Genomic DNA, 27,643 nt, shown 5'->3' with positions numbered 1-27,643 from the left:
TTAACAGTAGCCACAAACTTTTGCCACAATCACGATACGCATGATACACATGTTTTAAATCATAAATCATAAATCAATCATTTATTCGTGATAAACAACATACAACACATATAAAACAATAAAAGCACATTCAAAAGTTAAAAGAAAAAATAATAATTAAAAAACAAAGAAAAATAAAACACATTCATATAATTGTTTACCACGAAATGGTCCCGCCTCAGCGTAATGCTAACCACAGGGTCAGCGCTGATCTTCCGGCGAGACCATTTGTGTGCCACGGACGCATAAACGTGCAATTTTAGGTAGTGTTTCCTTTCAATCAGCTCAAACTGCTCAAAGGTTTACTGCAAGGTCTGCTAGAGATCCCTGATAGGGATTAAGTTCGCCTTTGTACATTGTATCTATACTGTATTGCGTAATACTGTATCTCAAGCGCTATTCAAATTGGTCACATCAAGAATCCATACAAAGCAGCCCATTTTGCTCGATCATATCAAGTAAATTAATACAGGCGAGCATATTGGCTACTTTCTCGCGGTCAGAGTGAGCGCGGGCAAAGTATTGTTTACGAGAACCGGGTCAGATGAAAGCTGGGGGGAGAGCCGGTCACTTCAGATCGGTGAAGAGGTCACGGTTGTACGAGATTACTTGTGCGTAGAGCGAGCATTAGCGTGTACGGTGTATAAGGGTCAATGTCACAAGCATTTTTATCAACGATTTTCTAGAAATTCAATGATATGATATGTCTAATAGCAAACATCATCGAAATCGTTAAAGAAGTTTCCGAGATCGTCGAAATAGAATAAATTGAGATATAATAGGATAGAATTATAATCCAGGAAATAATTTCCTAAGAGGGTAAATATTTTGTATTAAAATAGGTACGTGTACGAAGTCGCGGGTAGAAGTTAACACACTCTATCTGTTCTGTAGTGGTAAGTTAAGTAATGATTTGTCTACTTATAAGCTTCGGACTAGCCAAAATATATCACTACTGCCGATGCTGTCGTATTGCGCTGTAATAAGTATACGCAGTCTCATGTGGCTTATTTCACAACTGTGATTGTCACCCGACACAGTGACACTTCACTGTTCATTGCCTGTTCAACGAGGAAATTTTGACGCTTTCAACCCAAAAATAGGCACAGAGTGGTCAATGTCAAGTGTCAATGTCACAGTGGTAAAATAGACCACTAATGCTCTATCTAGCGATAAATATGGATTTATCTAAAGTAAACACTGTAAACAGGCCCAAATAGACCGTTGACAGCTACTGTACTTTACTCACAAGTCATTAACCACATGTAGACCTTACACCTTTACAATAGGGTCTACAATATGCCAGTAAACGTGATGGTACAGTAACAACAGTTTTTGTTTGGGACTGCCGATAATGGCGCGATTTCTCTTTTTGTTGACCGGTTTCTTTATTTATTGTTTGCGGTGGAATTTTTATACGTTTCATAGCGAAACTTTATATTCTTGTGAACTTCGTCAACGAGTCACTGAAACATGAAAAGCGACGAGTTCTTACGCAGACTGTACAGAATGATAGTACGACTGCGAACTAAGAGGTCTCCACAAATCTATCGACGGCTTTCGCTGACCAAAATTTGCTCGTTGGTATGAACTTGCATACGGATGCGTTCAGGGACGACGACGCGTATCAATCATCATACTATTGAGTATTGACACAGAATATACACCGTGTTTCACTTAACACTAAAAACCTGAAAACCGTTTGTTCAGAATCGAGAGTAGAATCGATTGAGCTATATCTTGATGGGGGTAATATTTTTTGTTTTAATTTGTATTATTAGTTATTGTTTACGTGCCCATTCTACAAATTCGTAATACAATATTGTGCATATCATATTGCTAGAGGTTGTATACCTTTTTCAGTATTTAGGGGTATTAATACTGGCTGGTTACTTGGACGATTATTTTTTCCGCTACGAGTTTGACGTTGTGCGTCACTTTAATTTTAAAGTTTATCATAAGTCATAACAAATTGAACTCTTACCTAATTACAACCTTGTCATTTTGAACGTTAGGTTTAAATTTGCTTACTGCGTCACCTGTCCAATTTGAAGTTTACTGTGACACAGTTTAACGTGCTTTACAGTGACATAGCTGTCTATTGGTAAACTTTATGTCGTTGCAGTAACGTACACAATTAATCAGTTTTAAGGTTTACGATGGTAGCTAGCAATTATTTTATTGAGTGTAGAGTTAAAAGTCGAGTAGAGCTGCACAGAAAATTAAATATTCAATTTAAAAAAATAATAATCATCAAATTAAAAAATGAATATTCTAGATACGTTTAAAAAAATAAAAATCAGTTGGGGTGTCTGAGGTTTTGAGTGATACCGGAAACACGGTGTATAATAGTACAGGTACTATTGAGCGATTCGAAGTAGTGCTATTGAGCGATTTTTGGTCAGCTAGAGCCGATCGATAGGTTTTATCGTTTTAGAGATAAGTTTTTGTCCAATTTCTTTACGAGCTACAAATAGCGTAATACTGTTTACGTATGTAGACAAGAGACACGTTGTTTTTCAACCTTCATGTACTAGAGAGCAAACTGAGCAAAGTATAGGTTTTCTTAGATGGTTCTTAGCGAAAAGCAAAATAGGGACAAACATTTGCTTATTTATTTCTATATTTTGGCTGACTTTTATCGCGATTTTGTTCGAGAAGTTCCTCAAATATGATGATCTATTCACTCACCTCACATTTGGCTAAGAATATCCAATATATAATAATAAACAGAGACGTAACAAAAAGTTAGTTAAAAACCTATGCTTACGAAAGAGGTTCCTTAATAAGGGCCGGTATAGACGAATCGCAACATTCGCAACCCAACTGCAACTTTTATGGAAGTGCACACCAACGTTGCAGATGTACACTCCGTCTGCATCAGCCTTAAGTGATCGCTATAAACATCGCATTCACTATGTTATCTACTCGTTCAGTGCAATAAAATACGCGACCTTGACGCATGTCAATAGCATCGGTGAGTCGGTGACAGCGGCCGTGCTGTGCAAACACATTCCTGATTCGTCACACTGCGCGCGGACACGCTCCTAATGAACGTAAAACAGTGTGGAAGGGGCATTAAAACAAGATCTGGAATATTGTCATTAGCACCGTAGTCAACAGACAAATCTGATATCTGATAAGATCTAAACTTGATGACCAGTTATACTCTCACATAATATTCTGTATAATTTTACATGTAAAATGGTGCAATAAAGAATATTTACTTTATCACGATCACACCTGATGGTAAGTGATGATGCGGTCTAAGGTGGAGCACGCTTACCTATGAGATACCTATTTCTTTAAAGAGACCTGGATTGTACTCATGCGGAAATACAGACTCAGGCACTCTTTGGCGGTTCGCAAAAGAAATGTTGAAGCGAAACGCTTAGTGCGTATTTTCGGAATATTAATACTAATAATATACTTACTTGATCTAAACTTCGTCTTGACATAGATCGCTGATTGTGGGCTTCCCGCGAACACAGAAGTTCGGGCATGTATTTGTCTTCTAGTCCAATAATGGATGAAGTTTTCGCTATTGAAGCCTCAGCTGCAAGATTATTTAGTGTCTTTACGTAAATCTTGGCGAGCGCGAGCGACTTAACCTCTCCTCTCATAGGTACCGATTTTTTATATCGTTTCCTTGTCTCGGACAAGCTATCCTGCAAATCGCTTAAGGAGGATCATACGTCTGGCTTAGTAATTTCCCTTTCGCGAAGGTTTCTCAACCCGTAATCGCCTCAAATCGAGTCATTTCCGTGACATCATCGATGTTAAGCATAATGGCGGCCGAATCGCATGCGCATCATCTAATGCAATTTCCTGATTACATAAGCTATAACTTACTAAAATCTCAATCTCATGTCAAATCGCTGTGAGGTTAGCACAGTATCAGTAAATTAAGAAAGTTAGGTACTTAAAGGAAGAGCGGCGCCTCCCAACCCAACACAAACAGGCATTTTTGCTTACCGGGCGGCTCAATCACCTTACTTCCTATTCCTATAAAAAGTGTTTTATGCAATAAATAGTTTTAATTTGAATTTTTTCAATTATTAACTTTTCACGGTTCAAGACTACTAACCGTCGGTTGCACTAAAACAAGATTTATTGTCACCTTCCTCGTAAGCGGACCCACATATGCTGGTCAGTAGGGCTTGCATTCCGGAATTCCGGAATCTCGAAATTCCGGAATTTCGGACAATTTTTCCGATATTACAGTTCCGGAATTGAAACACATAATCTCGAAAATTCCGGAATTGAAAAAAGATATATTTTTGGACGAAAACGTGTAATATCAGCCTGGTTATTTTACAAAACTACCACTGCGTCTATAAAAGATATGTAAATTCAATAGTTAGACACTGCTCGGAGTCAGGTAGTGCCTATTTTATGACAGGTTGCATCCAGGGCTAGTTAGAACGAGATGGTGTAGTTTTAACTCGCTAATATTATACCATTGTCACTTTCTGGTTTTGCTCTCAATTGTTTTAGCTAATAAGTGAAATATATAATCAGTTTAAAGTAAATATTTGATGTCGGAAGTTGTGTTTTGTGATAATTTAAAATTACTAGCCGGGAGTTGAGTGTTATGCTCGATTACTGAAGGACAATTAAATATAAATAAATAACATTAGGTACATTATTATTTTAATAGCGTTATTTATGCTCAATTTATTAGATCGAACTTAAATTTCAGTAATAATCTAAATTAATCGGTATTAAAGCGGCATAAACTCAAAATTTTACTTCTTTTCTCATAGCACTGAATATTTTAGGCATAAAGTCTTAAGTTCAGACGCAAATCGTAGTATTTGGTATTACATTCATTCACAAGCATGACGTCGTAGTTACTTTATATACTTTTCACAAAGACGTGTGCATATATTACTAAACTCTATCTAAGTCTATTACCACTTACCACAAAATCAAAAGATTTGAGAAGCAAATGTATGGAAAATGATGAATATGAAAAGAATGATTTATTTTTTTTCAAAAAATTAAGGTTTACATGTAGGTACCTACAGAATGGAATAAATCATAAAATCTGTCTTTTTGGGCTAGCTTGGATATCTTTTGTCCCTACTCGAGTCTGATAAAGGTAATTCAATATTTATTTTATTACTGTTATGTGAACAAGACGTTATGCCAGTCTTGAAAATTATTACTTTTATATTATTTGATGGTCAATGGATAAAAAAATAACTTTAACGTTGACCACTATCAGAAAACTGGCACTAAAACCTCGTTTGTATCGTTAACTGTAGTTCTAAATACCTTGCAAGACCGAATTTGACACAAAATGGGCTTTCCTGTAAAATTACTAAAATGAAAATTTCAGTGTTATATGCCGTTCAGGAACGGAGTTATTATCTTAAACGTCGATTTATAATGAATTTCAATTGAAAATTGTATTATTTCATCAAAAATCCACCAGAAAACCAAACCAAAAAAAATTGTTCAATTCCGGAACTAGTTCCGGAATTCCGGAATTGAAGTCCAATCTCGAAAACCAGTTCCGGAATTGAAAATCATCCGATATTGCAAGCCCTACTGGTCAGCATATGAGCACTTAAATAACCTGAACTGTATCGTAAAAAAATATTTAAGGAGGAAAAGCATACCTTCGGCAGGACTTGAACGCCTTGAACCTGCGACCGACTGGATTACCGGTCCAGCCTCTCTGACCAACTGAGCCATGAAGGCCTGCTGGATGCGTGTGAATTTTTTCCATGCCTTCCTCAGTTCTAAAACGCATCAAACGCCACCCTATAGACCCGACGACATCTACCCGTACACAGGGTACCTACATGTATTTCTTTATCATATCAACAGCATAGCTGAAGCTTTGAAAGATGTTAACTCTCGTAAGTAACTTGTCTCGTTTTTGTCCCTTTTGTGAGGTGAATAATTTCCATCCCGCCGTGTTGACGTAATCGCAGATCGATCTGCCGATTCCAGGCTGAGTCACGGCTAGGCTAGTTAAGATATCGCTATAAACGTTTCTTAATGACTAATCGTATTCGATAATAATGTCAGCATTTACAATCATAGATTTATACTTACTATAGTTTCATTGTGAACAATTAATGTCGAATATTTCTTTTTTCGTAATCTTATTTCAAATTACCAAAATTTAGCTTTGCAGTGACTCTAAAAGAAGATTCTATTGCAGCGGCTTCATCGTTTTTTTTTCATTTGATCACCTTTCGCTTGTAAGTACAATGCAGTAATGCAATTGGAAGCATTAGTGTTTAATTGCTTATACGTACCAAATTTTATCCTAATCTAACTAGTAATAGATAGATAGATAGATAGAATACTCTTTTCCCCTCACTAGCTCGGAAACACGTGTTTTGTCCTTTAATACCAGCGGGTAAAAACGCATTTTATCCACTAGTGGGTAAAGTAATTTGACCTTGAATAAAGTCAAATTAACTGCTTTAAAATTGATAAAAGCAGGTGAATCTAGTAATAAAGACCTTTACCACCTGTGGAACTACTGGAAGCAGCGATAAACGCATTTTTTGCGTTGTAATTTCCTCGCTATAGTGAGTGGAAAAGTTTTGTGTTACACTCGGGTGCAAATGTATTTTACTTCTCGTGTCTTAAAAAACTCGCAAGTTCAGGATTCTATTCTCGAACCACTCGCTTCGCTCGTGGTTCAACTATAGAATCCTTTCACTTGCTCGTTTTTCAATTCCACACTCGGCGTTAAAATACAACTTTGCCCCCTTGTATAACAAATAACTATTATTGGCACACCTCAGCAAAAGATACAGTGGAGACAAAACAATTAAATGATTATAAATAGAGGAAGACAACAGGCGGTAGTAATCTAAGGGAAAACTTAGTAATATTCATATCATCCAAAAACAAACTCCAAGAAACATTTAAATGCGGTAATAAATTGTAAATTAAAAATGAATCATACGCAGAAATTATTAGCGAATAGGTAGCAGCTTATAAAAACACCTTGCAATAACGACAACGACTAAGATATTGCCATTCGGTTCTTCCTAGTCGTTTTGATTAATAACTGTAACCCGATCATGTTTGGGTCCTACTGTACCCAATTAATTAACACTCGACCACGCGTGGGAGTCGGACTAGCGTTGTTATGGAAAATAAAATTAATGATGCTTACTATGTGTTGAATCGGGTCGATACTAGTCATACAAGTGACAAAAAACTTCGGCAAAAATACAGATTGTTCTAGCCGTTCGTCGCTTTTGGGTTGTGTTTACTTGTCCGCCATAGTTTTTGTAAAAACACGACTATTCATTTATGATATATGATATGGTGGCTCATTCAAATCGGTCAGTTTGGGAAAGTCTGAAACTATAAGACATACGAAGATCTGTTCTTAGGAACCATGTCATCGATTTTACTAATAACCACAAAATTAAAATTTTGAAAAAACCCCCGACCGCGACATGGTGGACCGATTTTCATGAAACATGGCTAAGAACACTCCCGACTAACTCAGCTTTCAAACAAAAAAAACTGAATCGAAATCGTTCACCCGTTCGGGAGCTACGGTAGACAGAACCACACAGACAAACAGACAGACAGACAGACAGACAGACAGACAGACAGACGCGTCAAACTTATAACACCCCGTCGTTTTAAAAAGAAAAACTCCAATGATACATTTGGAAAAAAAATACTGCCCAGCTTGAATCACATTTGAAAAAAAAATTAATTTTTTTCTATTCAAATATCGATTGCTGCAGGTCTTAAGCTGTAAATCGAAACATCTTATACTTTTAAACGAGCAATTGTATATTTATTTATTTATTTATTTATTTATTTATATATATATTTATTTACACTGACGATCTCGGAAACCGCTCTAATATTATGACGGTCTAACTTTCATGTTCCCGGAAAACGCGACTATGCGTTTTTCTTCGCGCGCCATCTCGTGTGCAGTAGTTGTACTGTTAAGACATAATTCTTTCGGTCGATGTAAGTACTATTTATTGCAAACAAGATGGCGACACAAAGGCTAAAACGAATAGAAAATACACTATTTGAGTTTTTGTGGCGAAATGCGCGCCATCTCGTGTGGAGTAGTTGTGTTGTTAAGGCTGAGAATTCTTTCGCTCGATGTAGGTACTATTCATTTTTGAACTAGATGGCGACACATGTCAAGGATACGAAACAGAACCGAGCGAAGCTCGGTTGCCCAGATATTGATGTTTAAAATGAATAAAGAATTGTTTTCACATAATTTAATTTATTTTAGTAGATGTTCGATTCGAAGTGACCAACGTTAGAGTATTCAACAGCTTCTTTTTCAAATGCATGAATGCAGTTTTTCTTTTTATTAAAATCGGTGTCATGGTTCCTAGGAACAGATCTTCGTATGTCTTATAGTTTCAGACTTTCCCATACTGACCGATTTTAATGAGCCACCCTGTATATATAAATAAATAAATATATAAGAATTTCTCGTTTAAGGTATAAGATACAAACAAATATGTACGTCATCGTGGATGACACGTCATACAGATCTTCGCACATCTCTACCATCACAGCCTTACGCCGTGTCTTGCGTGGGCGACGGTCGCGCGACCGTCGCCGTCGCGTCATACTTCCATATCGATAAGGTTTGATTTCGTATGCGTCGCATCGCCGTCGCGCGACCATCGCGCGACCGTCGCCCACGCAAGCCACGGCGTTAGTACGTTTCGGTATCGCAAAGCACATACCGGACAAAACGCACGCCGCTGCCCATACGTGCCCGCCCTTACCTGCAACAAAACAACGCTAGATAAATTCCACATAGCCTAGAACAATGGTCGGAGAAAGGCCAAAATAAAGGTCACGGGTGGCCCTTTGCCGTCGAACACCCACCATAGACTACGTAGTGAGAATAGAGAAAACATTTTAAAGTTGAGATAATAACCTGACAAAGCCTGCGTTGCGAATGACTTTTAAAATTAGATTAGTGTTATTGTTTTATAGATTGGCAGGATAGGCAGGGTGTTGAGATAATTATTACAAGTATATTTAATTAATTGGAGGAAGTATGTATTTTAGAAATTCCTAATAAAAAATTTAGAGAAATTTTCATTGGGAAATTTTCGAAATATTCGACTTGAATTGGGATTTTTTTTACTCATCAATCTCATTGAAAACCAGTCAATATCTATAATAACTAAAATACAGTTTTCCAGTCGTTCCTAAAGGACCACAGGTCAACAGATTGAGATTTTTTTACAAAAATTACCATCTGCTTGTTTTATAATTGGACCACTTCAAAGGACCCGTTTTCACATTATCCGATCCGATATCGGATGTAGGAAGGATTTCAAAGGAACAAAGATATGGGATATCAGTCCGACTTGCGATATCAGATCGGATAATGTGAAAACGCACTTACTCGTACTGCAATCTTTTGTGTCATCTTTATCTATCACTGTACTTATCAATTGGAATGAAAGAAAGATGCCCGGAATTTAGTGTTCCATCTAAAGTGTAAGTAATCTCCACTCATTACATATTCATGCATTCGCATATTGTACAACAAAGAAAATATTTTTAATGCGCTCGGACCGAGGAACAATGATATCGGACAATACAGAGTGATCGTAAAATAATACAGCCGAGGCGGCATTGAGAGATCGTGATTTGAACGCGTCAGTTACGCATCTGCGTAAATCGCGCACTTTGTAGCTTCAAGACATTTCGTACAATGAAAGCGAACCGGCTCAGTCGAATGGTATGAGATGACGGTGAACTATGCGTGACCATAGCAAACAATGAGCAACTTAATCAACGCTGAAATCAATTATACAGCAATATTACATTTTGAGTACTTACTATTGCAAATTACAACAGTCTTGTCACCCAAAAGGATCATAGTTCATTAGATCAACTAATATCTTTGTATTGAACCTGTCAGCGACCAAACGTACATTTAGGCAGATTGTGATATTCCTAGGCGTGATATTATGAACAGTGAAATATGCTTCTTCAGCCCAGGAGTTGACGAAACCAACCGACAAAACCAGGGTCGCATATTTTTAGGCAGTTTGCCCACCTGGCATCCGAAACACAGCACCCCAACAAACCTATCTATTAGTTTAATGTGACCTTCAAAAGCACACAGGAACTGTAAGTACGAATGCAGTAGAGTAGGTATGCAACTATGCATGCATGTTCTTATGTGCGTTCTTTTATTTTAGTCAGACTGCTCCAAATATGATCGCAATGACATTCCTCCATGTCCTCTAAAACTAGTTCCAACGGACGCTTTGTTTTAAATTTCGAACACTAGCAAACATTCCCCGTACCGATAAGTCCCCATTGTGAAGTTCACACGAACCTGACTAATTACTGACCGCCGCCGCAAAGAATGTTAAACACAAACTCCTATTTAAATACTAAACAGGTGATTGAAATGGCACGTAATTATGAATAATCACCCGAGACATCTGCATTATGTTGTCGAGGTAAATACTTCAGTTTATGATCCTGTAATTTGCGGACTTTCACGACAATACATAGTTGACGCCAACTTGAGAATAACCTTGCCACACGACAAGACGTGGTTCTATCCCTTTCTATTTGATCCGGTGTGACAGGGTCAGATCATGAAGTTAGAAGAAACGGAGGTGGTTGGCCTCTTTATCTCGTATCATCTAACAAGTTTTATGGTACCACTAAAGTCATAATCTAGGTGTTAACTCCGTACATACCGACTTAGCATATTTTCAGTATATTCTGTTCTGTCACATTACTGGAGGTTTAGTTTACGAATTGACTAGTAAATGTGTAAACGTAAAACTTTATTGCGTAAATAGGTAAATACTAACTAGTATTAACGCTAGGTTGAAGAGAATGTAATCCTTAAGGAGCACACAACAATGTTAACATCACCCAAATAAAAAGATTTTGTCACTAAAAAACGTATCATGTTTTACGTGAAAAACCCACTACTTAATTAATAACCTAATTGGTGCCTCTCCAAAATTGCCAAAAGATGTTGCCAGTAATATTTCAATACCTCCAAATCTTACGTACCTTATCTCAAAGGTCAACAGACTTGTAACCCCTCTGGTGTTACGTGTTACCCATCAAGTGTTTCGTCTACTCGTTTGGCTCTTTTACAAAAACTAGAAGATAAATTCCCTTCGCTTCTCCCCTGTACACTATACTCCGGATCTAGGATCGTCTTGCACGGTTTATGCTAATGATCTGACCACCCCGGCTTGCATTCATTACTTTCCTGTTTTTTTTTCTAAGATTCTTTATATGGGCAATATTCAAGCCTCGGGCTTGCATGTTTATACACAAACCGAATCATTAGACGTTGATGATATCATAGACAGCATAATAGCGAATTCATGGCTCAATAACAACGTAATGTCTCAGCAGCACTTCTATTGCATGTAGCTACCTATAACTATCTATACACTATGCAAACTTAGCTCGATTCCACTCAACTGGCCACTATTTAGTATTTACACCTTTGCAAGTTTGATGGTAAACTTCTAGGTAAGGCACAAGTATCAACTTGTGCCATAGAAGCCTACCGACTGGCGATATCGGCTTAACCAAGACAAGCATATTCGACAAACGCAGAAAGATGTACCTACTTACCTAGCAACAAAATGTCATGCCATAATTTCCAATCTCATACAGTGACCTGTTTCACCATGGTTATATTGACACTTGACACTGGCATCTTTGTGTCCATTCCTGGGTCGATAAGCTGATGCTGGTATTGCTGATTTTGCGATCGTCGATCTTATACCGGTTTGCGTTCAAAATAGGAAATTCTACGATCATGGGAGAGTAGGAGACAAAAACAGTCGCTCTTTCAAGCACAGAGGCTGAATACACGTGTCTGTCAGATGCTTGTTGAAGCTCCTTACTCAGGCAGAATCAGTGTCGATAATTGTCACCGTGTTGAAACAGGTTAGAAATAGCGTTACCCATCGATGATAGTCACTTTATGCCTTCAGGAATGTAATGTATAACCTTCTGAAACGTATCCATATAGTTGTAGTACTGACACTGACAAGCGGTGTAAGTAAACCACAGACCAACCCCTATAGACATCTATTACAAGACGACTCGCGGTGGCCAGCCTTCCTAGTATTTGCACTGATATAAGCGCGGGCGCTCGCCGTGCCCGATCAGTATCGACCAAGTAACAGACCCGAAAGCAGCGCGTGTTTTTCGCACAAAAAAATTGGAAAAGGGTATTTTGATGCCTTAAAGATGTCCACCTGTAGTGTGAAATGGTGTGGAAAGGTAACAAGAAGCTCAAATTTAAAAACAGACGGCATTACATTCCACAAATAAGTCATATTTATAATTTATTCAGAGCCGGCATAGGTCAACTTACATTGGCCACTTACGCGTCAGTAGAGGGACAGTCATACTTCTGTCCCTTTTCATCTGGCGCGACTGCCCGCCGTCCTTGAAACGGCCAATCACAGCGCGCTTAACACATTCCCCGCCCGCTCCTCGCACCCCAAACACTGGTGACTCGTATCGCGAACCAAATATACAAGACTGCCACTCTATAGGAGGTTCTCTGTGAAGTAAACAGTGGATAATTGTGCAGCCGCGTCAAGGGCAGCGCCGGCGCGGGTAATCTGAGACGGTACGTACTAGCTTCCCTATCTCCTTTATTTATAGTTGTTCGACGTCTTCGCTCCTTGGCAACTTAGGATTATGATGAAAATGAAGTCTGGCAAAGCCATTTGTTAGTAGGAAACGATGAAGAAAAATCGCACCTACTCTTTTAGAATATTCTGGGAGTTTTTTAGAATATTCAAGCTCAAAAATCAAAATTAAGTGCACATTTCGATATACTCTTGCACATATGCCTGTCTTCTTGATATTTCGGCCCGGCCCAATCTGGTCTTAGTTACATCTAACGAGCTGAGTTAACTAACTCGGCTAACGGACGCTATGCGCTTCTTTCACCCGAAAACGAGCACTAATTACTTCCATTTATTTTGTAAATCTTGTTCAGTCTTTGACATAACAAGATCCGCGCAAGTGCACGATCAAATCGGTCGTCGCACCATTAAAGATGGAATGCGTTCTAAGTTTAACGTCGATAACTTAGCGTCATAAATCGGATCTAAGCCCAGAGACGAATTGCGTCCGTCTCGTCTATCCGATACGCAAATAGCGTAATCCCCCCTGATTGTAACGTATGGACGCGGACGAAGGACAAATTTGATGTCAGGATCTGAGGTCGATGTACGTATCTCGTATATTGAGAATAGAAGTATCTTTTTAGGAAATTTATAGGAAGATCGAAAAAATAAAAAAAAGACCAAGTCAGAATCTTCATTGTTGACAACAGGAGTAAAATGTTTTGAGATCTTTGAGATCAAGAGTGTGTCATTGTGTCTTGTTTTGTCTGTTATTAAAGTTATTATATAACTCACTGGGAAATTGTACTGTGCGAGAGGCCGACGCACGTGTGAGAAAATACACTACAATCGAAATTGTTGCACATTATTCGACATCGATCGTTCGCGCAAAATCGAGGGCGTATCGGACGATTCGGACGTCTTATTATTCTTTTGGACATGTTTTTCATGAAGAAGAGGGATAGTTTGTATGATATTTCTGGATGCTTGGTAGTTGTCAGGTTATTCAAATGTGGTAAAATTTGTTAAACCCTTACCCAAAGAAAGTATGAGGCCAGAAACACTCTGGCATTGACCTGATCTGTTGTTGATCGGCTGTGGGCTGTGACGTTAAATTAATGAAAGTAAATCTCCTGGCTTTCCACAACAGCGACAATCAATGAGAAAGCCAGACACCACCCCGTCCATCCGTCGGCTTTATTGGTCTAGACGGTGACAATCCCCACCGCGATTAGCTATGACATTCCACTTCTTCGGATTGAGCCGTCTCCGGAGATTTACAACTGCGATAGCAGCGCCCATCCGACCACTCCTCGTACCACCAACCAGTATTACTTTGTCTTTAGGACTAGCTTCTTTGCGTAACATTTCATTGAATTTATACTGGTTGGGTCGGAACGTTTGCTTGGCACGATAGGAACAAGAGTCCAGATAAATTGCCTCTCTAATTATATTTACGCTGCGCCAGCCGACGCGCGATAAATTCTCGCGGGAATGCAGGATAGCGCCGCGTTTACAGCCGATATCGCGCGCGGTGTTGCCATATGTTAAACCTAAATATTTGCTGTGCGAAGGGTGGAAATCTGAGGCTTATGTTCGTGTTGCTAATTACAATATTTCATCCGGAGCAGTTAGTGTCACTGCACTTGTGGGAAAAATTGTGTTGTATCCATGGGAGTGGATTTTATTCGATTCAGTGTAGACTGTGTGAAATGAAATGACATTGGTCAGTAAAGTGATTTTACTAACATATGTGTACATTGGGCTTTTAAGAAGTTCAATGAAACCTTAAATCGACGACACCTATGCGATCAAATTAATCAATCAGCATAGAAAGAAGCTCTGTGACACGACCCCTCCTTTATTGACAATCGTAAATATGCTATCTGTCTCGGTGCCCTAAAACACAGATAAATCTTTATGTATGGCAACACTCGAGGCCGTAAGATCCATCACGGGTGACATTTGTATCACTCGAAATTAAGGAGAGAACGATAAACACTAATACGTGCCGACATTACACTTATACGACGGGATATTTTCGTCCGTCTGACAAGGTGGTCGGAAAGAATTTAATTTCACGCCGACGTGAGAGTGACTGAAAACAGGCGGCTTACGTTTTTCATGGCTGACCTATCTCAATAACATTGCTCGATAGGCAGTCACGAAAGCAAAATATAACCGTCTTCTCCGATTGGGTTTAACGACGAGCTTGAGATTGATTTCCAATCTGAAAAACATATTGGTCCGACACAATGACCTTTAAATTTGGTAATGGATCATCATCCTCATCCTCACTTCATCGTTGGATAACCGAGGAAATAAGCGCCAATTTGGTATAATCCTGATTATTGTAGTTGCATAAGTGACTGCCATATCTTCTTCCCGCAAATCCTGCAGCCCTAGCACATGATGGCAATTAGACAAAGACGTGTCATCTATCTCGCGGCGACATACTCCCGCGGCCATCATGTGCTAGGCCTACAGGTAGAGCAACCAAGTTGTCTTTGTCAAATTAGGATCAATACTCCACATTGACTCCTTTTGGATGCAACTGGCAAAACCCGGCGAAAATTACTCACGCAACTAGAAAATCCATGTCCTCGCAATTTGTATAACCTCGGAAACAGTAATGTTTACCAGCCCGAACATCCTGCATTAAGGGCTAGTGTAAACAGACGGGACACGATATCCTAGGTCCTAAAATAGTCCGGAAGCGTCGATCGGCGCGCGATGTCACTGAACCCCGGCCAAGGTTAGGGAGCGTGTAAACAGGGGTGTATTCCGGACACTTATTGAGAACACGCGAGGTCTTGGCTCCTTCGAACCAATATAAAGAGGTCTCCATGATGTTACGGATGTTCAGGACAAGATAAACCGGTTTTGCTGAGAACTGGAGCGGCCTGTGCTCGTGTAGCTGGGGGGATGGCTTCGAACAATCGCATCGCGTTCATCAGTCGAGCGAACAATGTCGGACCGTCAATGCCTAAGCGAGGAACATCGTCAACGTTAAAAGACTGTCAACCTAAGTGGGATGGAATAAAGTTACCAATACTGAGTTAAGAGGACTGCAAGATGCTGTCGGTATTCGAGCATATTGGATTTGCGTGGTTTAGATAAGAGTAAATGACACAGTTTTTTATCGTTATGTGACGTTGGATTTAGCATAATCCTTGTGCGATTAACTTAATTACAACTTCTTAATGTCTTATGGTAATTAATGTAATAATCGGTGCATACAATTATCTCTCAAATGCCTAATTAAGAGTATACACAATGGCTAGATGTTTCAAATAAGTGGAAAGTGGGTCATGTTTATGTCACTTTACTTAACATCCCATAGTTATTTTTTTATGCTACAGCTACGATAAGGTCCTTTCCATTCGAAATTCCAACAGCAATTCTGATAAAATTGTCTTGATTATTATTAAGGCTCGGAATGCCATATTTTTCACCCTCAAAAACCTCGATTTCGAAACAAACCGGACCTGCGATAAATCAGCTCATAATCACAAATATAGGATGCTTCACAACACTGTCGAGGCTTGTTAAATGAATATTTCAAAAGACACTGACTGTAATTGAAAGTAGACACGCGTTTCAGTTATTAATATGCAAATTGTAAGGACACGTCCGAATTTCTCCGCCGTGGGAGGGTTACATAAGGCTGATGGCTGATTCACGACTGTGACAATGGCGGACATGTATGAGAGATACATATGTATCTGAGACCTATTAGCGTGACAAAGCATATGAGTAAATGAGTGTTTCTGATCTAGGCGTAGTATATGGTGATCGTTAGCAATTACATATAAACCGGAGGTGTGACTTGTTTTGGCTATGGGTTTAGACGTATACGCAATGTCTAAGCTAGACAGACAATTTCTTGAATTGCGCATCCCATCATTGCCATCCCAATAGTATACCGTGAATAGTAAAACATGAAATAAAAACATTGTGAAGATAAACAAGTTTTACTTTCTTTTAGTCACAGTTTCGTTTTCTTTCAACCCCTTATTTGCCAAGAGTGGCACTGAAACCTGAGTAGTTTCATGTGCTCTGCCTACCCCTTCATGGGACACAGGCGTGATTGTCTGTATGTATGTACTTTCTTTTATTTCTTCTAGAATACTCTAGATTCTCTAGATATATTTGACAGATATATTGAATCGCAGCATTCGCAGCTTTTATCTCTGTAATTCTGTATTAGTTTTCCTTCAAGAAAAAGTCAACGACACAGATTTACACCAAACCATTGTAGTCTGTCCTCATTCATCATTCTTATCTTCGACGTGACCTTGTTCCATAAGATCTCTCTTTTATCCGAGCTAAATTGAGTTGTAACCATTTTTAAAATCAATACGACAGATCAGCGAATCTAAAATTATCCCTAGATGGCATCTGCATACTTCAGGTTACCGGCAAGTTGTCGGGATGTCAGGATTTCGATCTGGACGACAGATTACATGTCACATGAGAAACTGATATGCCTGGTCATGAAGCTTGGCCACTGACACATGCGATGGTTATAAATAGTTAGCAAATATGTAATAAAAAGGTAGATCTACTGGTTGGTACGATCATCTTAGCACCTTTGCACGGTATAGCCTCAAATATTAAAGATAACGTATAAGCAATTTAATCAAATAGGTAAGAATTAATGGAGTAAAAGCAACATCGCGCTATAAAAATTGTCATCGAACTTCAAACAGGTTTGCCCACCGTAAGCTGGCCAAACAACGTCATCAAATATCATTCGTCGAGTCCTCACGAAAAAAACCGTAAACAAATGGCCAGCTGATATCACTACCAAATGAGGTCATCATCAAGCAAAATTTGAAAGATCGTTTACTTTTAAAGTAAGCACATTACAGTCAGTCAAAGAAATTTACGAGTAACCATCGATAAGACATTCAGACGCGGAAGACCCAGCGAAGCAACAATGTACTCGTATAAACTATAAAACATATGCAGGGCTTGTCACTTAAAGCGTAATTAGGTACGACGCCCATATCGAGCCGTCGAAGGTCGACAAGACTTTCGCCACGGCGTGGCCCAACCGGAGTATCGGAAAATCTAGTCGCCTACACGACTGGCTTCGAATTGCGTACAGAACGTTTCGGCGAACTGGCACGGTATCTGCGCTTTGGAACGAAAAAATAGGGAGACGCTGGAACACTAGTGCGTTGTGCTCTTATTTTTAAAAAATAATATAGATATGGTCTCCTTTTTTCTCACGAATGACCAGGCGCTCCTGTTGTATTTTTTCACCTTGGCTGTTTTAAACAATATACCTATCGATTAATACACGATTGGATCGCTTAATGACTTGGTTAACCTTACATTGAGCTGGTTTTAGAAAAGCAAGGAAGATCAACGGATCTTTATCTTCATGACCATGATGCGCGTTTGAAGAGTGTTTCTGTTTATAATTTGTCGGTATGCTTTTTGCATGGTTTCTGAAAATAATGGCCTATTTATCTTGAAAATTATGTTATCCGGAGGTATCTTTGGCTCTGTCCTATACAGTTAATTTCCTATGCACGAGTTTAGGGTCCGTCGCTCGTCGTTAAAAAAAATCAGTGCAACCAGTGTTAACCTAGCGTGGCTCGCATTTCCTATTCAAATGAGCTGCATAAGGGTCAGTTTCAAGTCAGTTTCCTAGTACATTCGTGCAGCGAGTTATCTGAAGTTTGCGGAACGAAATCCGATCCATATGCGACACGCGAACGAGGTCACAGCGTGGACAATGACAGTAGTATCTTCAGCTGTTTATGGTTCTCCCACACTGGGCTATATAAATGTTACATAACATTTATAACCGCCTGTGTGGGACCACGATTAGGAGCCTTGTGGACCCGGGCTTAGCTAAGAAGACAACAGTACATCGATAATTCAGACGAAAAAACTGTTTCGAAATGACAGATTTTATTAAAGGTTACGTGACTTATTACCATGCATTATTTAAGATTCGATCGACGTTTCGGTGATTGTTATCTGGAGTATCTGGACTAGGCGCCGAGATCACAGCAGATTCTATCAGTGTTTTGTACTTCGTATACGTTCTGCGTCCAAGAAAAATGATTATTGGCAGCTGAAGGGCGAAACAGAATACTGTTTTTCTAATTCACAGCACGTAGAGAACGTGTCTTTTGCTTTGCGCGTCATACGAACAATCACCGATATATCGATTAGCTGAATGTTTTCATAAATCTTATTTCAACAACACAGTGACCCGATGGAATCAAGAATGGCTTTGCTATTCCACGAATAGTTATGTTATTTGTTATTCTAGATTTTGATTGACATAATGACGTGATTATACTCATTCATAAAACTTAGGAAACCTTTTAAATTGGATAAAATATAATAAAAACCTTGTTGCTGTTGGATTTCATAGTCGTTTAAAGATAAGTCCATTAATGTATATAAGATGGACTACTCTAAACTAATCTACTTTGACGAGGTCGCGCCACGGCTATCAGTAGACCTTTTTTCACGTCATTCTGGCACTTCGTTAGGCACTTTTTTCACGTGCAGTTGTCACTTCGTTAAGCCTTCCGTTCCCACGTGCATTTTTACCTGGCGATACGGCGGTTGATACGAGTAATTGAAGGTGAAAAAGATTCTTTTGGCGGCTTTTTAATGGTCTGACATACTAGGTTTATATAATATTGGGCTACGTTTCAGATCAGGTATTTTTGTAATAGGCTAAGCACGCCAAATCAGTTTCTTTTTTCAAAATATGAGAATGGATCGTAAGTGTGAAGTTTTGATTATGACTGGCTAATGTAAACTATTTTCGTAGATCAGTCGATTCTCAATAGTCTCTGGCATTTATGAAGTTTAAGCACCCTCTTTTGTGATTGTGACTTTTGGTACACAAGGAATCCCTTGAAAAAGCCAGCACAGCCCAGAATATTTTCTTACCAACCTCTTTATTGCTTTTGGATGTTCTAATTATAAGGAGGCGGATGACAAAACTTCCATTTGGTCAAATTTTGCCCCAGGACTTTCCTCTATATAGTCTATTAGCTTTTTCCCCGTGGCTTCGCTCGCGTTAGAAAGAGACAAAAAGTAGCCTATGTCACTCTCCATCCCTTCAACTATCTCCACTTAAAAAAATCACGTCAATTCGTCGCTCCGTTTTGCCGTGAAAGACGGACAAACAAACAGACACACACACTTTTCCATTTATAATATTAGTATGGATATCATCATCATCATTTCTTCAGCCGTTAATCGCCCACTGCTGAGCATATGCCTTCCTTCGTGTACGCTACTGTACTATAGACTATCTATCTATATCTATTCAGAGAAGTCGCACAAACTCCGTATGTTGACATTGCACACGATATCCCGCATGCCTCGGTTGTTTTGTTAATGAGCGCGCGATCGCTCCCGCCCACGCCGCTTGCTCAACCTGCGCGAGCCCGGGGCACCTGAGCGGCCTTGTCAATCAAGGGCAAAACGTATCCAATTGTACCCAAAATCTAAGAATAAAAAGTAAATAATTAATGTACGTAACCGATTTGCAAAATACTTTTGATGTCATCTGTCTTAAGCCTTCTGGCTTGCACGTCGTTATCCATGACTTTACGAATCTCCTGGTTTCAGCCTCTAACTATCTTCGGACAGCTGGAGATAACAGTTATCTATCTTGGCGTTACCCTTCTGGATGATGATGGAAGCAGCATGGCAGCGCCGCTACTGGCTATATAACCCAATTCTTCAAGCGACATTATCACATTTTTGACAAGAGAAATTAAGGTCCACACGAAGCCGACCTTCATCATGCATGTGTTTATCCCGGACCAAGCTTTGAAATGAGGACTTATCATGGAATGTCTAAACATTGAAGTTTTCAGTTGCTCACAAATTGAAATGTCAATACAGTGTAATAAAATTAGAATGCGAGGTTACACCAGGTCAGTCCGCGCTAAATCCGTCGTTCTAATAATCGATATTGTCAAAAATAGCCGCAGTGACAAACGAAACCGAACGTGTGATGCAACCCGAATTTAGTAGCGGTGCATCGCCCGCCGCTTGCCAAGCCCCTGGCATTTCGCTAACACGAATAAGATATTAGCGCGGATAGCGAGAGGTATTCGGGGCAAGTGTCGAAGCGGAATTAAACCAGTAGTACGTAGGGTGTTCAACAAGTCTTGACGTGTCTGCAAACGCTAAGCGTACAGCGACAGTTCATGTGTTCGTCATTAAGTGTCGTCAATTACAGGAATAAACACATTTATTTCAGCTCCCTAGAATTAATATTATAGTCCAAAGTAAAATTATAAAAAATAGAGAACATGTCGTTGAGCAAACGAGACTATCGTGTTATTATTTACTATAACTTCAAGCGCGGTTTATCTAAGCAAGAATGTTTTGATGAGATGTGTTCTGTTTTTGGTCCAGAAGCCCCATCTGTGAGGACTGTGGAACGATGGTACTTACAGTTCAAACGTGGGGATTTTGAGCTAGACGACGACCCGCGACCGGGAAGACCCCCAGAAATTCAAGTGCCAGAAAACATAGCTCGTGTGGAAAAAGCTATTAGAGAAGATCGCCGAATCACATATCGTCAGTTAGAGGAACTCTTAAATATTCCTGTATCCTCTTTGCACAACATTGTGACGAATCATTTAAGTGTAAAAAAACTTTGTACCCTGTGGGTACCCCACACCTTAAGTGAGCACCAAAAACTACATCGCGTACAATGGGCGCCAACTATGGTGAAACAATTTGACAATGGCCAATCCAAGAGTGTCAGTTCAATTATCACGGGTGACGAAACCTGGATTTATTATTACGACGTGCCAACTAAATCGCAAAACAAAATATGGGTCTTCGAAGACGAAGAGCAACCAACACAAGTGCGGAAATCGAAGTCGGTGAAAAAAATAATGATGACTGTTTTTTTTAACAAGCAAGGATTAGTAAAATCAGTGATGCTTAGTGGACAGAAGACCGTTACAAGTCAATGGTATACTGAGATTTGTCTGCCTCAATTATTCGAAGAACTGAGAAATCGACGACCGAAGTCGGGACTTGCCTCGTGGTTTCTACACCACGACAATGCACCAGCTCATAGAGCTGGCGCTACTTCGCAATTTCTGAGGGCATCTGGCATTAAAGTACTGGAGCACCCTGCCTACAGTCCTGGTCTTGCACCCTGTGACTTTGGGTTATTTCCATACGTGAAGAACCGCATGAAAGGGCGCAAGTTTTCTACGGACGAACAGTTGGTTGGTGGGTTTGAGGAAGAATTAGAATTAATTAATAAAGGAAAGTGGGAGGGTTGGATAAATGAGTGGTTTGTGCGTATGAATAAATGTATTAATTGTTGTGGGGCTTATTTTGAAAAAATATAAATATATATGATTACACGACAAGATTTATTGAACACCCTACGTATGTCGGGAACGTGGGCCTGCACACGTGGAGTTTTATACTTGCAAGACAATGGAGAGGGGTTTATAGAAGACGGCCAATTTGGAAGAATGCATTTTATTTTAAGACATCACAAACCGTAGATACATGCAGAAAAGGGCCACCTTAAAAGCTCAACTAAAAGTTGCACAAAAAGTAATTCTTCTTCTATTCGATTTATGCTCCGGCCATGTTTGGCGCCACACATAGAGTTGTACATATACAACGGTTAAAGCCACGGCAACATTCAAACAAGATCTTGTTTTCTCAAGCCAAACGCGATGCAAAGTGCGAAGCGTTAGGCGAGTGGTGCGACTGCATCCATTCCCCTAGGCCACCGACACGTTAGCGACGATCTTGGCATTGTAGAAGTATGTTAGCCGTTTTTCTACAAAAAGCCTCGGCCCGCCTCGCCGCGACTGGTTCCAGACACCATATGCGGGAGAGAACCGTTACAAGCGAGTTATGCAACGCATTCAATGTTGCACGCGAGCTTCTAAGAAGTCGATATGCAAAACGTGTTCGCGGGTTGTGGAGCTAAGGGTGTAGGAGGGGCGGTGACATCGGGTCGGAGGTCCGGCCGCATTCCGCCGCTGCACGAAAGTGAAACCGCGGCGACCGACCGCTCAGCTGTAGAAAGTACACGATTACATCTCGGCTGCGCCGGACGAGCAAAAACTGCTATCTCCGGGCTCCCGGGAAACGAGCCGCCCCGGGCGACGGAGAAATTGCCAATAACAGCTATAGCTAAACGATTCCTTTCATTTACTTAAACACCCGCGCTCGTTCAAATGTTGGATTTCACTCGAGCTAGCGCCGACCCGAGGCTATGGCCCACAATAAAGCGCCGTATGCCGAATAAATCATCGCTGATAGTCTTACGTAGTCCGATGCATCATATCGCGTAAGACTTTAAGAACTTTCATTCTGGTTTAACACTTCGAAATCAGTAACACATCATAACATCGCTTTGTATTGTATTGAGCATCGAATAAAGTCTAATAAACATTTCGCAATTAATGCGAACTAGGTATTTAATAATTCCGTGCAATGTGAAGGCAAACAATGATGAGTCACCGCGAACAAGTATATGATATCAACCCATCGATGACCATCACCATTTACGATAACCGACTGATTACATTGGAAGCTAAATGCCATATAGGTAGATAAAACGCAATCTGTCGGCGAGCGATATAAAGAGCGAATAAAAAAACTGTCACAATCGACCTACAGCCGGCAAGGGGAAATGAAATTGATTCACAAACTAGTGGAACCCGCTCCGAACCAGTCCCGAGCGGCCTCGCGGCTTCGGAAATAGCACTTGATCAAACAAAAAGTGCAATTAGTCGAGCGACAAAAGTTAACCAGCGGTCGATAAAGTGGCTACGTCAGGAGGCCGACGCACGACCTTGCGCGGCATGCGTGGAAAGATCCTAGCATCACAACAAAATAAACTTTACTAGCGTACTGCCTTGTTTAACTTATATGTAAACAACGCGAGCCAAGGTATTTTTACTTTCATAATAAAGTTTAAACACAAAGTAATCACAAAGATCTGTACGAGACTTTGTTGTAAAAAATAATGTGCATTTTAAACACTACTTCGGTCACTTAGCAATTTTTGCCCTTGCCTCAACACGTATGGCACAGTACAGACAGCAGTACAGTTCAAAGTCTATGCGCTTGCTTATGCAAGCTATCTGATTGGTTTAGCCACTATCAAATTGATATCACATTAAAACGTAATGCGCAATTTCAGTGATATCTGCGTTAGATACGCAATCAGCTGTTGTCGGTATTGTCGGGGAATAGGGTAATGGTTGAAGTAATGGTTAGTGTCTCTTTGAATGAAGCTGGCAAGGTTAACATAGTAAGCAATACTGTTAACAGTAAAATCGACAAGCTAAGAAGTTTGTAAATAATAGCTCAGAGTTCAGACACAAAAAAAAATTAAAAAAATATCCTTACAATCTGTGTCAGTTAAAAAAAACTAAAGCACTGCTACATTTGCTACCAACTTCATAGTTAACAGCCACATACCTTACAAGCATTCAAACCAATATTTTTTTATATTGATAAAGTGTGTGCTATACTTTAGTATAGTACTTGGTAAGTTCACCCACAAGTGGTTTTTTGCAGAATGCACCTTGCTAAAATATATGGAGGTAAAAATATTTTTTGAAACAAAAAAATAGTGCTGGGTTTCATTTCACTGATTGATGGTTAATGGTTAATCTATTCAATATGTTTTCCAGTTTTTACATAAATAAACAGTTATTACAAATAATCTTACATAGGTAAAAACTATTTAATTATTTTGTAAGAATACTGTTGGTGTGAAATGATAAAAACATAATATGTGAGTGTGCACGGCATAACGTCGCACTTTGTCGATGGCTATAAAGCCGATGTGTCAGTTTATTCATATAAAGATACAAGTAAAGCCTTAATGGTAACCAACAAAGTGGAATGTTTTACTAAACACACTCACATATAACTTGGTAATGTTATTACATATCTACAGCAAAACAAAGTGAAAATGAAATTCAGCTTATTTATGTATTAAATGATCATGTACATACTTTAATAGTAAACACATATTGCAAGCATGTATTGATTGACCTTTCTAAGAATTGAAATAAAAACATTATACAGTTCAGTTCAATTTACTATTAATTCAAAGTTATAGTGGTCTCCGGAAATAATTGTGGTGATACCTATGTACAGTATTGTACAGCAATAATATCAATATGTATGTAAATATGTATTTATTACATATTTACCTTCAAGTTCTGTTTACTGTTTCCTTATTATGTAGCTGTCATGTACATTGTGAAATAGATTCAATTTGTAGAATAGGTTATAAAAACTTCTATTGTAGCAGTTTTTATAATGATTCACTGCCCATACCAACAAATAACATTTATTGCAATCTTATTTTACTTCCTCGCTCATAGTAATAATTTATTATACATTGTAATATATTGATAGTTACTTTTGCCTGTTTTTCATGTCACCTTACCTTAACAAATTATATTTGTTTTAATTTGAAATATTCTAGTTCTGATAAAATGTGATTTAATAAAAGGTTTTTTTAATTTAACACAATAAGTTCTAAAAAGCAACTTTAAATCAACACAATGTTAATGAAAGGTTAAAGAATTTATAGTCATTGGAGATAAAAGATACTCCATATGTAAACATGTATTAACATTGAAATGTACTCATTAATGCCAACAAGTAAACTACTCTCAAAGGTGGGCATAGTGTTTTACATAAACACACACACTCACATTGTCTCAGAATCAGTATACTTAAACTAAAAATATTCTAGAAAATTATCAATTACACTAAAGTAAGTTATGTAGAAATTCACAGGCCTCGTTCAAGAAAATAGCCAGCCTTATCTTCCCTTATCAGGGCACTTGCTTCTCATCAGTCATGTTTATCAAAAACACGCTGATAACTTACATAGCTGATACACAAAATAATGTACTCAATGTCAACCTGTGTTCACACATTCACACATTATCAATGGCAAACTTAATGAGGTTTTCAAAACATTAAATCATAGGTTGTAAAAATTTACTCAGCAAATACATTACAACACTGAGTTTGTCATACTTTTATTCCACTTTCAAGGTTAGTTTTTATACTTTTTATGTATTCATTGCACAACACTATAATTGAGCTAGTCTACATCCATACATTTTAGTTTTTGCTAAAAAGTTTACAAAAAGACATTTTGTTATTGCTATGCACTGACATTGACCATGTAACAGTTTCGTTTAAAATGCAAGCCAAGCCCTTTCCCTTCATGGTGATTTTAACTACTTCCTGCACACGCAAAAAGCTACTTTGTTTACATTGTCCTTGGGAACGGGTTTTTTTGGGGAGGTTTTGACAAACAAAAAAGTATTTCGGTAATTTTTGAAAGTAGCTTCTGGAACTGGTATTTCGAGGACCTAACCCCTAACTTTTGATGGCGTACGGTTGAATTCAAGTTTGACAGGTGATGTTTGGGAAACAATAACTAACCTTGCAAAGGGAGTCTGTTCCACGTGGTAGACGTCTGTGATGGGCTCCGTGCGCATGATGCTGCGGAGCTTCTCCTCGGAGAGCTCCAGCAGACCATCACTCGCCGTCTTGATGTCAGCTTTACTCAAACCACTTATAACACTCATTTTCAACGTGTACTCTTGACGACTGACGACCGAGTCGATAAACTCGAAACAAAGATTGTAATACTTCCGAACGATTCACAATAGTCCTTGAAATCAACGTATACACTTATCAGCAAATACGAGGCATCAATTAGGCCACATGAAACATTGTAATGCCTCCGGGTTTCTTAAAAGGTAACCGAGTGCTCTCCCTTGTCATTGCGAGAAGCGGTTACGGTTTTGTTCAAACGCTACACTGTTAGTAAACACGGTTTTTAAACAAACATTTGTATCACTTCATTATATTATTCGCAATGAAAAGTAAAATAATTTGTTTATTTACACACGCGATTCGGAAAACTTAAAATTGACAAGCGCGGCGCGGACAGCTGCGCATCGACGAGTCGACCGCACTTCGTCATACACGTTTCTGCCGTTACGAACGTTGCAACTGGTATTCGTCCCCAGACCGGCACCGCGTATTTGACAGCTGGTATAAAATACCTGTTCCGAGCGAAGTCCTAATATAGCCGGTCTCTGTCACTTTACTAGTATCTCCCCTAACATGGCGCTCAAGCAGTTTCACAATAAAAGCCTAGAGGGCGTTTAATGTTCGTGTTAAGAATTTTGTTCAAGTTTTTAATTTTTCGTCTACTTTAGTAATAAACAAGATTATAAATTCGTTATCCAGTTTAATCCTGAAAACATAAATATTTTTAAATACATAATTTTTTAATGTTTGGTCCTTTTCGATGTAATATGCCCCTCTAAGACCGGTAGCGACATCTATGGGCCAAGTAAGTATACTTAGTAAGTAAGCAAAGTTCACAACTTTATTTCGATATGGTTCTCCTTACTGTTACTAGATGACACTAAAATTTGAATACATTTTAATTGTGAACCTTTTGAGATTTTAGATAAATTAATCACTCCAATAAAGATATTATACACTGGTAGCAAATAGGTATAAATTATAGCTACTCTCCTACACAGACATCTCGAGTAGATTGGCGCTGTACTATTCCCTGTTGGATACCTATAGCTGGGGAGTTTATTGCAAAACCTTAAATTTTTTGACCAAAGCATGAAACTTGGCACAGTTGTCTAAATATATAAAAGAAGAAGCTGACTGACTGACTGACTGACTGACATATCAACGCACAGCCGAAACCGCTGGTCCTAGAGATTTCAAATTTGGCACGTAGGTTCCTTATATAGTGTAGAGGAGCACTAAGAAAGGATTTTCCAAAATTCACCTCCTAAGGGGGTCAAATGGGGGTTCAAAGTTTGTATGGGGAAACAAGATTAGTTTGACTATTTTATTCAAAACTTCACAGGAAGATTCCTTAAGACATATGACTGAATACGTGTTTCAGG

At 39.0% G+C, this 27,643-nt stretch overlaps 1 protein-coding gene across 2 annotated transcripts in view; it reads right to left on the bottom strand.

Annotated features, from left to right (window-relative positions):
* LOC125227759 (death-associated protein kinase related) overlaps positions 1 to 26,681 on the bottom strand; it is a 345,996-nt gene extending 319,315 nt beyond the window's left edge. For both annotated transcript variants that reach the window (XM_048132073.1, XM_048132074.1), the window contains exon 1: positions 26,142 to 26,681. In XM_048132073.1, the coding sequence (XP_047988030.1) occupies positions 26,142 to 26,287 (146 nt within the window). In that variant the 5' untranslated portion in view covers positions 26,288 to 26,681. The remainder of the gene's footprint in view (positions 1 to 26,141) is intronic.
* Positions 26,682 to 27,643: the final 962 nt, after the last annotated feature.

This window comes from Leguminivora glycinivorella, chromosome 7, assembly GCF_023078275.1.
Source record: "Leguminivora glycinivorella isolate SPB_JAAS2020 chromosome 7, LegGlyc_1.1, whole genome shotgun sequence".
Taxonomy (NCBI): Eukaryota; Metazoa; Arthropoda; class Insecta; order Lepidoptera; family Tortricidae; genus Leguminivora; species Leguminivora glycinivorella.
Note: the sequence above shows the minus strand (reverse complement) of the source record. Positions and strands in the feature narration are given on the sequence as shown.